This window comes from Nylanderia fulva, unplaced genomic scaffold, assembly GCF_048542155.1.
Source record: "Nylanderia fulva isolate GAGA-0341 unplaced genomic scaffold, ASM4854215v1 Scaffold21, whole genome shotgun sequence".
Classification (NCBI taxonomy): Eukaryota; Metazoa; Arthropoda; class Insecta; order Hymenoptera; family Formicidae; genus Nylanderia; species Nylanderia fulva.
The window spans coordinates 1,535,561-1,548,359 of NW_028190275.1; the positions used below are offsets into that span (position 1 = coordinate 1,535,561).

General features: G+C 32.2%; 1 protein-coding gene across 1 annotated transcript; it reads right to left on the bottom strand.

Annotated features, from left to right (window-relative positions):
- Positions 1-238: 238 nt before the first annotated feature.
- On the bottom strand, positions 239-5,031 carry LOC114934848 (cytochrome P450 6k1-like). Its single transcript, XM_029307561.2, has 6 exons — positions 4,955-5,031; positions 3,164-3,777; positions 2,787-3,011; positions 2,296-2,570; positions 1,619-1,799; positions 239-938 (listed from the first exon to the last, which is right to left on the bottom strand). Exons 1-6 carry the CDS (start codon positions 5,029-5,031, stop codon positions 772-774), a joined length of 1,539 nt encoding a protein of 512 aa, XP_029163394.2. The 3' UTR covers positions 239-771.
- Positions 5,032-12,799: the final 7,768 nt, after the last annotated feature.

Here is a 12,799-nt window from a genome sequence, read left to right on the forward strand (position 1 = left end):
TATTTATTTATCCATTTTTTCTATTTACTCCTTTATGATCATCAATTAGTCTTCTTATGAGTATAATAAAAAAGAGCGAAAATATAATAAACAACATAATAAGAAAAAGTAAAACTGAAGAAAGTGTAAGGAAGTTTTGTACTTCTATACTCTTTACTTTGTATACTTTTTATTAATATTATATCACACATTTTATGATTTTTTATAATTGTGTTATACAATTTATTTATTTGATTTTTTCGAATGGGTTTGTCAGTGAATATTAAATAAATAACATTAATAATAACTGAAGTACATATGTATAGTATGTACTGTGTACATACAAATGCGTGTGATACAATCGTTTTTAATCTACAATTAATTGATAACAGGCAACTAATGATATTTATATACATAAAGCGCAATTCTCATAAATCATATTCGATATAAAATTTGCATAAAATCGTAATCTAATAATTCAAGATTCAAGAAAGTGGTAATGGAGAAATATTAATCCGAACTTACATATATACAAAATCATCTGTGAGCGTCTTTTTACAATTTACAACATATATATACATTATAAAATTATACTAAAAATCAATCAAAATCATATCAAAAAGATTTTTCTATCTGAATTATGAATTCTATATGCGACATACATCTTTATGATCATTTTTCGTTATATAAGCTCGAACTTAGTCTGTATTTGAAAACGGATCAGATAATTCTTGTCATTCTTATTGATTAATTTTTTTATAATCAAATGAAGAATTATATTCGGCACACATGTTACATTTGCACAATCCTTCTGAAGTGCAGATTAATTCCATTACCCGCAGCCGTGAAAGTTGATCGGGGGTCTAGATAACTCTCGTTGTCTTTGGTTTGCCAGATCTCATAATCGCGTAGAAGCAACGCCAAAACAATTTTAGCATGTAACTGACCTACTTTCATTCCTATGAATCGATAAAAGATTGATTTTAATGACAAAACAATTATTAAATTCTAATCGAAACGATAATATTCGTATCTTATAGTATAGAAGATATGAATCTAAGTTCAAGTGAGGCAATAATCTTATTTAATTTTCTCTTTAAAAAATTCCAAATAAAAAAAAGTTTAAAAGAAACGACGTGTCATTAAACTAATATAATTATAATATTAAAGATTATTGTTTTTAACATATACAATTACTGGCGCACGATCGTATATATTCTAGGTTTTTTTTATTCTGAAATAGTTTTCTTTATCCTGAATCATCTTTATATTCCAATTTAGTAAATGACTCCATTATTACATAATTAAGTGATTATAGATTAAACTTTTATCAAAAATAATTGTGAAAATGCTTTTCTTATCAATGATAACAGCAGATTACATTAATATAATCAGATAATATAATCAAAAAGAGATTTCAGTAAGAATTTCATTTATAATCGGTAAGAATTTCATTTACTTTAATATGAACTTTAATGACAATGAGTCGTTGATTTTTTTATTTTTTATTATTAATGTTATTTTTATTAAAATATATTTTGAACTAATACTATTTTTTATCTTAAGACACAGTATATTTTAAAACATACAGAATAAAAAAGCTATGTATTATTATCTTTTTATGTATATTATCGCCTACCTACACACATCCTGGGACCAATTCCAAATGGTATATAGGCATCGGTGATATGATTACTTTCGGCAAATCTATCAGGGTTGTATATTTCCGGTTCATCCCAGAATCTAGAATCTGCCCCAAGTCCGTATAAGGAGATGTATATCGGTGTACCTTTTTCAATGATGATATTGGTATTAGGAATCTGGAATTTTATATTTTTGTTAATATATTGAACTCATTAACGTGTGACGTATTAAATTTTCATGATAGTAAATTTGATAAGGAGCAAAACTAATTTTTTTTTAGTTCAAGTTTACGTTTAAGTTCTCAGTATATTCAATATTTAAGTATGCAAAAATGTTTTAAAAGTTTACCATATCTTGTTCAAAAATTCTTCAAAGAGATTAAAGAAATAGAGAAAGTGAAAAAAGAATTAAACAGAGAGAATTTTAAAACATTCTCTCTACTTGTCTTTTTACTTTAAATAATTTTTGGACAGTTTTTATATGATAAATTCTCTTCTTGCAGTTCTATTTATATTTCATTACTGTTATTTAAAAAGAATAAATTTTTGAAAATTCTTCATTTGCGATGTTATACAAATTCGAAAATTTGTATATATTCTCAAAATTAAAAAATATATCATGAAATTACAATCACAGATCTTTGATATTTTGATGATCGGCTTTCAGATTTACCTTGTAATCTTGATGAGTGTATCTGTCGATGGTGGACACGGGTGGATGCAGCCTGAGACCTTCGGCTATCGTCTGATCGAGGTACTTCATATTCTGGAATGCTTCGTACGACCAGCCATGCTTGTCGATCGCCCGGTTAATATCCTGCCTGGCTAATTTCTGATATTTGGGATGATTTGCCAGTTCCATCAGAGTGAAAGACATGCAGGTAGAACTTGACTCGAAGCCCGAAAAGAAAGTTCCGGACTGGTACAGTAGATTTTCACCTTCGAATTCTGAGATAAATGTTTACTTTTTATCATCTTTCATTATCATTTACGATTTTAGAGTAACAAACTTCAGTTAGAAACGTTATATAAAAATATAAATATTATACAAAGAATTGCAAGGATCATCAAGTAATATGCAAATTGAATATTTACTTTTTTATTTTAAAATCCAATATCTTCGAAGAAACATATATAATAAAATAAATCGTGATTCAAACTTACTATAATTGGGGTTCTGTTTGTCGTGCTTTAACTGGAGCAATGAATCGATAAAATCGCCTCGTTTTTCGCCAGTCTTTTCGCGATTCTCCATAGCGCTCCAGAAGACTTTCTTTACGAATGAAGAGTTTGCAAGAATTCTCGTACCAATTATTTCTACCAGTTCGGGTATGAAAAACACTGTCACAAGGGCTACCATCCTTCTGAATCCGTGGAAGAATTCGTAAACTGTAAAATCATACTCGAGTTAAATCAACATTGTTTAGAATCTTCGATCACTATTTGAATTTTAATTGATATTTAGTATAATTAACTTTTGCTGTTACCTCAATCTTATTTATATATGTACATAAATGATATATTAAATCCAAAAGAAATACCTTCGCTAGAGAATTCTTCATTCGGATAGTGGAAAGAATCCATCTTGGTACCGAGTGCAATCGAAGCGATCAAATCGGTCGTATATTTGTAACTGAGTTCTTGGGCATCCACCAGCTTCACGTCATCGCAATCTGCTGGATAACTTTTGAGATAATCCATCATTGGCTCTCCGATCTCTGTCATCAGCGGGAACATCTGTTTCAGTTTGCCTCTGGTCAGTGTAGGTGTGATCTTAGTTCGCAGGTATTTCCAGGTCGGATTCTTCAGACCGAACAGATTCTTCATGCCGATACTGTCCCTCTGATTGGAACCAGCAAAATGGCGATCGCAGAAATTGTCGAAGTCGCGAATCAAGAACTGCTTTATGATGTCTGGATCGCGCAATAGCAGGCATGGCTTGTGAAAAATGTAAAAGCCGATGAAGGGCGCGTCCCTACGGGCCGCTTTATGCAGCTGACCGATGTGCCACCCTGGCGCAGAACGGAAGAGTACGGCATTCTTAAAATTGCCGAAGATTAGATCGCCCGTGAGAGATTCGACGCCACGTTGTTTCCAGTAGCTTAATTTATATCTGAGCAAATGGAGCAATAGAACAAATACATAATAAAAATTACTTACAAATTAAAATTTTACAATTAGACCATATCTAGACCAATACATATACCAAAAAAATATAATACACATTTAATAGATGATATTCGATATAGCTAAAATTATTAAATACATATTTGATTAATACATTAAAATGAATTGTATTAAAATAAGTATAACTATATTGATCAATCTAATATTTTAAATACTAATTTACCGTATTTTTCTTTATACTAACTTGGCATATATCCAGAAAAGTATTATTATTATAACGATCAACACAAAACTAGTCAGCATGATGTATGTGTATACTTTGCATTGAAATTTCTTGAATACATGACTCCATGGATTTGCGATCGGGCTTTTATAATTTAGCTTTGTGATAGATCTATCAATTGAGATATAGGAATCGTTGTAAACCAATAGTCGAAAACAATGAAGCCAAAAAATCGGAGGGGGGAGAAAATCTGATATGGAGTTTTATATAATTATACTGTGATCATGCATTAAGATAAAATCATCTTCTATATAATTCGTTATATAATCTTACATTAATTCAATATGATCTCGATTCGCGCATAAATATAATAAAATTAAATTAATATATAGAAATATATGATTTCATGTATGTACATATATACATGTATGTATGAGTGAGGAAGGGAGTTTATGATTCGATTTAGATGAATCCATTATTACATAATTAGTCGACTGTGGACTACATTATACATCAAAATTAACGAGTCATAAGTATACGTTTTTATCAATCGATGATGACATCAAATAAAATAAAAGAATCAATCAAAATGTTATCAATTTTGATCAAAAAGAATTTCATTTACTTAAACTATTTACGCATGAGTATTGTGGCATAATCTACATCACTCAATTAATCACTTCAAGATGTTCTCAAAATTAAAATTAAACTATTTAATAAGTAAACATTTAATGTAAGAAGAGTACATATATTTCGTGTATATTATAGTTTTATTTTTCCTATTTATTATTAATCATGAAATTATTTTTTTATGTAACGTTTTTGAATGTGTTTTTAAAAAAATATGAATTGATGCTAATGATTTTCTAAACTCAGAATAAAAATCTCCCGTTGTTTCGTTGCTTGATGAGATTTATTTCAGCATTTATAATACACAAATTATACATACATATATACATACATGCTGCAAATACGTACGTACAGGGCACCTTTAATGAACAGGAAAAAATACAAGGCTGTATCATGTGGCACACCCAATATTAATCTTTTCTTAATCATCGTTGCTTGATGAGATTTATTTCAGCATTTATAATACACAAATTATACATACATATATACATACATGTCGCAAACAGGTACGTACAGGGCAGCATTAATAAACAAAAAAAAATACTTAAAAAAAAAGAAAGGTATGTGGCACACTCAACATTCATATATTCTTAATCAAATGTATAGAATAAAATATTTAGTAAACAACTTGTTTGTTTTCGTCTTCTTTGCTTTTATTTGATATATGGAAACATTTTTTTTTTTTTTTTTTAGGAAGAATTATTTCTCTTTCTGCCTTTTTGATTTTTTAATCGAACGTTATAATTTCTTTCAATGATGTACACATGTTTACATCCAAAACAGCTCACACTGTAAGTAAACGGAATAAAAACCCTGTATCGTATCGCATGTAACTTTATCATGACCCTAGTATAAACATTGTATTCTCAGAATAATTTCGCTATTCCTACGGGCAACCATAAATACAGAGATACAATTTAGTATAAGTCTTCAAGAGACGCCCAAATAATGTTTCAATTTCTCAGATCTCATCTAAACCTAAGAAAGCGCTCTAAATTCCTCAGATATAAAGAGAGAGAGAAAATGTTTTTAAATAAACATTTAAAAAACCCTAGCTTTTTTATGTGCATTCTTCAAACACATTTAAAAAATCTTCATTTTTTAGAGATCTTTTATAAACATCGTAGATCGCTTAATCTTTTCGATCTTTGTATAGAAGATATCATAATTTTTTAATTTTTTTTAACATTTAAGCGACGTCTTAATTATCTAGTCGATTTTCTAAAATAATTTTTAAACATCTCTTGAAGATTGTTTTGTGTAATTTCATCGACGATGTTAAGTATTTTTCTTCGCTATAATCTACTCCTCCATCCGAAAAAAAAAGAAAAGAAAAAACTATATATATAGTGCGCTAAGTATTATCTTCTGTAAAATATATACAATGTCAAGTTCACATATTTCACATCATGAATACTTAATAGACAGAATTAAAATAATCTAATTCGATAATGTAGAACAGCTTTTACAATGTTTACTACGAACAAAAATCGAATTCCGCCAGCGGATTAAAAAAAATGACTGAAATGAGCATAGTTTGAACGCATTTAATTTTTTACTAATAAAGAGAAATTAAGATCTCGTTAATTTTGTTCATAATAACAATTGTAAAAATCAATTGTTTAAAGTCAGATGATTCGCTTTTTTCAAACTTTCTAAGAATTTTTACTATAAAAATTGAAATTATTTGAATTTTTAATTGTGAAAATAATTTCTTGCTATATTTATTCGTCGTTTAATGCTTTTCGCTCAGAATTCCAAAAAATTTTCCTTTAAAAAAGCATCGCACATTGCACTAAACAATTTTTAAAGAAGAAAATAACGTCTTCAGACATTTGTTTCATAATAAATAAATAATAGTTTTGCTTATAGTAACATTCAATTGATACTCATTTTCATAAGTTTGGACCGTATCAACGCGTTTATAATATAAATTTGAAATAATATGCCCTACAGTTTCTTCCTCGTAATGTAGTAATAATTCAATGTTGCTAGAAACTGATAAACTTTCTTTGGAGTATCATTTTATTTTCTTACTTTAGTCATGCTCTGTACTAAACATCGTTCGGTATTTATTTTGCCATTGTTTTAAGATATAAAAAATCCTAAAAATTTTAATTATTCTTTACAAAGGCAAAAATAAAATGGCAATATTAGAGTACGAATGAATCGATTCTCTCATCTTCATTGTAATATACTTTTTACATTGTGACACAAAATGTAACATCAAGATACAGCTGTTTGCAGCAAATCTTGGAATGCTTTATATTATATCTTTAATGTGTGGTACATGTTATCATTAACAAACTTCATAGTTCCATCTATATTAGGATTATAATAATATTGAAAGGAGAAAAAAAACAAAAAAAATTAACTCGAAATTGTTTAATGTTTAATTGAATCGAGAAAATCAGAAACTTACATATATATCTATCTAGATTAATAATTATTTACAGAACATAAAATTTACTTTCTTTCTCTCTCAATAATCGACCAGAATATCTAATATTTTATTCTTGGTAAATTAATCTCTTTCTTTTTTTGACAATAATTGACTCAAAATTCAATTATTATTCAAACTAATATTTTCTATTTTGTCCATATAATTGATTTTATTTAGCATATTTGAACTAATATTTTTATTTCTATTAGCAATTAATTGAAAAAAAATTCTAACTATATTTAAAATATTTTGTTTTAAGTTTTCTTTTGTTAATAATACCGCACAATATCGCAAACTATTTCATATCTATTCTTAATCTTTTTTATGCATATTCCAAGTATAATAAAAAGCTAAAACAAATCACAAATATCTGCAATATTTCCTAAAACGTACGAAACCACATAATACACTTTCTGAGTTTCCCAATTCAATTTAAAGGATTGCCATCCAATCGTGATACAAAGTTATTTTGGTTGCGTGTCCTGTTGAGACGGTTGCTGCTGCTGTGTCTGCTGTTTCTGCATTTGTTGCGAATGCGTTATGGTTTGCAATCTTACTTGGCTAAGACCGGGTGAAGAAGCTAGACTCGGAACGATGGATGAAGAGGCAGAACCTACACCTGGACTGGCACCTGCACCGGTGGTAGAGCCAGAAGTAGCGGAAGTCGAGCCCGGGCTGGCACCTGGGCCAGGACTTCGTCTTACCGCACTGGCAATCGGTTTTCCTTGAATAGGCATGGCTTGCCGCAGTTGCGCATTGTTAGCAGTCACTACTTGGATGGTCTGTTTCAGAGATCCGGGTGCAACTGGTATCACGCGAGTTGACAATGGCGACTTAGTTAATACTATTGGATTAGCTTGAGACGCTGCCTGTCCCGTCGAAACCTGCGATTGTAATATTGTATCATTTTAAACAATCCGTTCATCTTTTTGCTCTAAAATTTCGAAAATATTTAATATTTTTTTATCTTTTTTCATAGTCTAACAACAATCAGAATTTTCAGCGAATAATTTTCACAACAGATCATCGAAGAATCTAAGAGTAATGAAATAGCAAGCTTTACTAGCGATTTTTTCACGACAACAGCACAAAACAGATTACAATATTTAAAAAAGATAGAAGAGAAAATGTTTTTTTTATTTCTACGTACATAGAATAAAATTATTTTACGTACGTGGGGAAATTGTTGCACCGCCGGAGGTTGCACTTGCTTTATCACTTGCTGGATCTGCTGCATTGATACGGGTAGCGATTTCGTCGGTTGCACGATCAATTGCGTCTGCATACCTCCCTTACCGAGCTGCGCAGCGACTTTCTGCCCTGCAAGTTTCCTTTGAGCGAGAATTTGTGGGTGAAGTGCAAGCTGACGAATCTGTTGAGGTGTTCCAGTACGAACACCCGTCACGTTGGCTGCCTTAACGAGAGTCGCTACCGGAGTACCACTCGCAGAGGTACCCATCTGTTGTACCTGCAGACCAGCTTGAGCAAAGATCTGCGCCGGTGTGAGTCCAGTTGGAGGCAACTGCAAGAAAATCGCAGTCGATTACTTTCGCAAAATCAAGAATATGAAAGAATATCACTGCTCAACGTGCAGAATGAATAGATTGAACACTTCAGCCTTTTGCCTTGAATTTTATATTCAAAAAATATATCTCTTTTGTACACTCACCTGTCCAGCTGCCGCGGCCGCAGTCTTCGCTTGATGCAGCGCCTGCCGCTTAATCAGTGCCATTTCCGTCTCAGATACCGGTCTGGCCATTGTTTGTTTGCTCACACCGGTCTGCGCTGCCGCAGTGCCTACCGCGGGGATACCCTGCTGTTTCATCAAATTAGCCGCTGTCACAGTCCGCTGCTGCTGCTGTTGCACTGTCGCGGTTGCCGTGGTCGGTATCGCGACGGATAATTTTTGACCACCAGTAGTTTGCGTTTGTAACACCTTATTGAATTGTTGTTGACGCAGCAGTACTTGTTGTTGATGTCTGTAATACTGCAACTGCGCCGCCGTTGGGGTCTTGTTTCCTGTCGTAGCCATCGCGACGCCCACCAATCCACTCTTTGGACCACCCGCTACGTTAGTGGAAGCTTGAGCAGTGGATGACAAACTGCCTGTGGCGATTCGTTGAGCGGCTTGTTGCAAATTCGCAACGTTCGCTGACGTTGTTCTTGCGTCCTGTATGATTACTTGTCCACTTCCACCAGGTCGAGTCTTCACCGTTGTAGTGACCACTGTCGTGGTTGCCACATTGGTTAAATTTGCAGCGGCCTTCACATTGGTCATAGCGCCAGCACTGTTCACAGATGAAATCGCTTGGGTAAGCTGATGCATTTGCGATCCAGAATTCGTGGCTACTTGCTGTCCAGTCTGTTGTTGTTGAGTCTGCTGCTGCTGCAGTTTTAGTTGCTGCTGCTGCTGCTGGGCGACTTGCTGTTGTTGCTGCTGATGTTGCAAGAGCCGTGCTGCGACCTGTTGTTGCTGTTCCGAAGTAAAAACCTACGAATTTAATTAACGAGATCTCCTTGGATGTGTTAGTATAGCGAATACAAAAATGTTAGTATTGATTCTATATGTTTTGAAATTGAATTACAAATTCGGAAAAAATTAGATGCTGCTATGTCGCATATATTATTTTTCTCTGTCAATTCTGTTTAGATAAAAAATGCAAATTATTTATATAAGCAAAGGATCTTATGCTACTAACCGTATGCTTCATCTTTTCCTTGGCGATTCTATCTGCGCGTCGAGCGGCAACGTCCACAGGCCCCATCGGGTTGTCGATTTGTATACCGCATTCGACCAGGGGACCACCCGCTACGGTGGGATTCCTTAATAGTGGATTCACCAACAATGGTGGTTTCACAGTAGGTGTTCGGTTATTGGACACAGACTTTATGGTTTCATATCTCTGGATACCCATTGATGTGAACGAATTATTCCTGTCCTGATTGTGTAATTGAGATGTTCTCATCGGTCTGTTGCTCTTACTCTGTTGCTAAAAGAAGTGAAATAAAAATCATATAATTCATATAATTGTTTTTTTATTTAATTTTTGTGTTTATTTAATGCTCTTTTTTATCGTGTAATTGATAAATGAGAGACTTTTGAATGGAGAAGACAAAACTCGTACAGATAAATCCTTTTGTAGGATTAGTTTTGCACACACATTTTCTTTATCAATTTTATTGATGTCAGAGTAAACACCTACCTCGGAGACTTGCGGCGTTTTATAAACGCTCGTCTTCTGTTTCTTCTGCTTCTTCGGAGGAGAATCGTACATTGGCTTACCCTCTTCCCTCAGTACTAACACAGATTCGTATCTGCCTTTGCAGTGCTTGGGTGATCTATGCAATCGCGTGCCGTTATTGACACTGTCAGCCACCATGTCCCAGTTGGGTGTATGACCCGGCGAGACGGTTACTGCGTTCATCGGTAAGCCTTGATAACTTTGGATGGAATGTAGCACACCCCATTCCTCATAGATCAACCAGTCTATCGCATGATCCGGTTCTGGCGAGCTCTTTGTGACGTGCGACGAGTTCTTCAACACCGTCACCGGTGGACGCACGATCGCGCGATACTTGTGCAGTTTCATATCGCGGCGCATCTTCATCACCGCCGGTGTCGGTCGATCAAAGAGAGATCTCGGCGCATAAACGGACTCCTCCTTGTGCCGCATCATCTTGACCGGTCGACAACCTGTGAGGAAAGCAATTAGCGATTAAAAATTAAAATTTTCGTTGATTTATAATAAAACAAATTATAAGATAACTTTAAATTCTCCTTGAAATTTACACCTTATCATTGGACTCGTTTATATTTTCAACTGATAGATACAAAGATTGATATAATATGTAATGACAAAGATAATTTTTCATTATAAAATGTTTCAGGAAATAAATATTTCTACGATATCTATGAATAAAATTGACTCACCATCATCAGTAAGATTGACTTCGATCCTGCTTCTGTTACGTTCCTTCTTCACGTAAATTGGCGGTAACTGAGCCTCTGTCATAGGCACATCCTCGTAAAGAAAGCTCATAGTGTAATCAATATAAACGTCATTATCCGTTGTAGGAGGAGTTGGCGGGCACCACATCTGAAAAAAGTAACATTATATTAATTAAACCTAAATAAAAAAAAAAGTAATTTAATTAAATAAAGTATTTTTCTGAAAGCAGATTGAATAATATTTCCATTATATTTCATTCTATACAATTACAGACAAAGGTTTTATTTCCTCTACAAATCTTCATATATATATATATATATATATATATATATATACAGTCGTATATTATTTTTCTTTAATTTCTTAAAATGTATGTATGTTATACTTATTTTTGACAAAATTAATTAATAATTAATAAAATATATCTATTAAAATATAAAAATAAGTTCGAATATGTGCAATTTATATTTAATAGTCACCTTCCTCACATTTTGTTTAATCTTTATTACAAATTTATATAATAAGGCGTAAAAATTGTTCCCAATAATTTATTATTGTTCAAAATTATTTGTTTTGAACTCACCGGCATTTGTTCCATAGTATGTTCCGATAACCAAATCTGCAAGATATTAAAGTTAGATATGAGTTAGATTATGAAATATGAGATTGTTCGCTCCCATATAAAGTCTGTCTCTTTGCTCGCTAAACTTGCTTGATATTTTCTAACACTATCGATATCTTTTTTTAATAATCCATTTCTAATCCTTTCCAATTATTAGTAAACCTGCTTAGAAATTTTGGCTTTGTTTAAATCATGAACGAGGCTGAATTTTTAACAATTATATATAAATAATATATAACGCGTCGTATATATATATAATATAATAAATGATAAGAGTTCTCTGAGACTCTACAGGACGAACTCGACGAGTAAATTTTCAACAATTAATCAAAATTAAAGAGAGAGAGAGAGCTTGCAAAAAGCTATTCCTTCTTATATTTTCATTAATTTTAACAAATTAATATTTGATGCATAATTCTCTACAATTATAATATTAAAGCATAAAAGTTCTCAATATATAATTATAATTACAATAAATTATATGATTTTCATATATTTACATTTGTAAAAATTCATTTTTAGTTATTAGTTTTGAAGTTATATTCTTTTCCCACAGAAAAGAAATTTAATGTTAATATGAAGTCGCAATAAAAAAATCTAAATTTTTCCAAAGAGAAATCAATCTCGAATTCAACTAAAAAATTCATAATGAAAACTATGTATAGGACAATGATTATGGGATATCCTGTAGACGCTCAAAGGTTCTCGTTCCTTTCATCCTAAGAGAAAGAGTTCTTCACGATATATTCCTTTACTTCTATTATATTATTATTATTATTATCATATATATAGGATGAGATACATGTGATGTAACGCATAAATAACGTATCTCACTCATGTGCCTGCTTATATCTTGCTGCGGACTCCAAGTTTGGAATGGCAAAGGCAGTGTTTTGGTGCCATTTTACGAACAATTTTATTTGGAGCTCTTTTCTTTTTTTCTACGCATATACTAAGATACATATTTCTTCTCGAAAAATGTGCGGTCATGATAGCCTTGCCACACCAAACCGATATCGAGAGAAAAAAAATTCTATTAAACCGCGATAAATATATAAACAAGCACACTGAGCTGAGAATGATTTGACACCAAAACGGAACTGAACCTTTGATCGACACAGACTTGGAAACGCATCAAGAAATAAGGGAACACATTTCTATATATAGATATATAGATATATA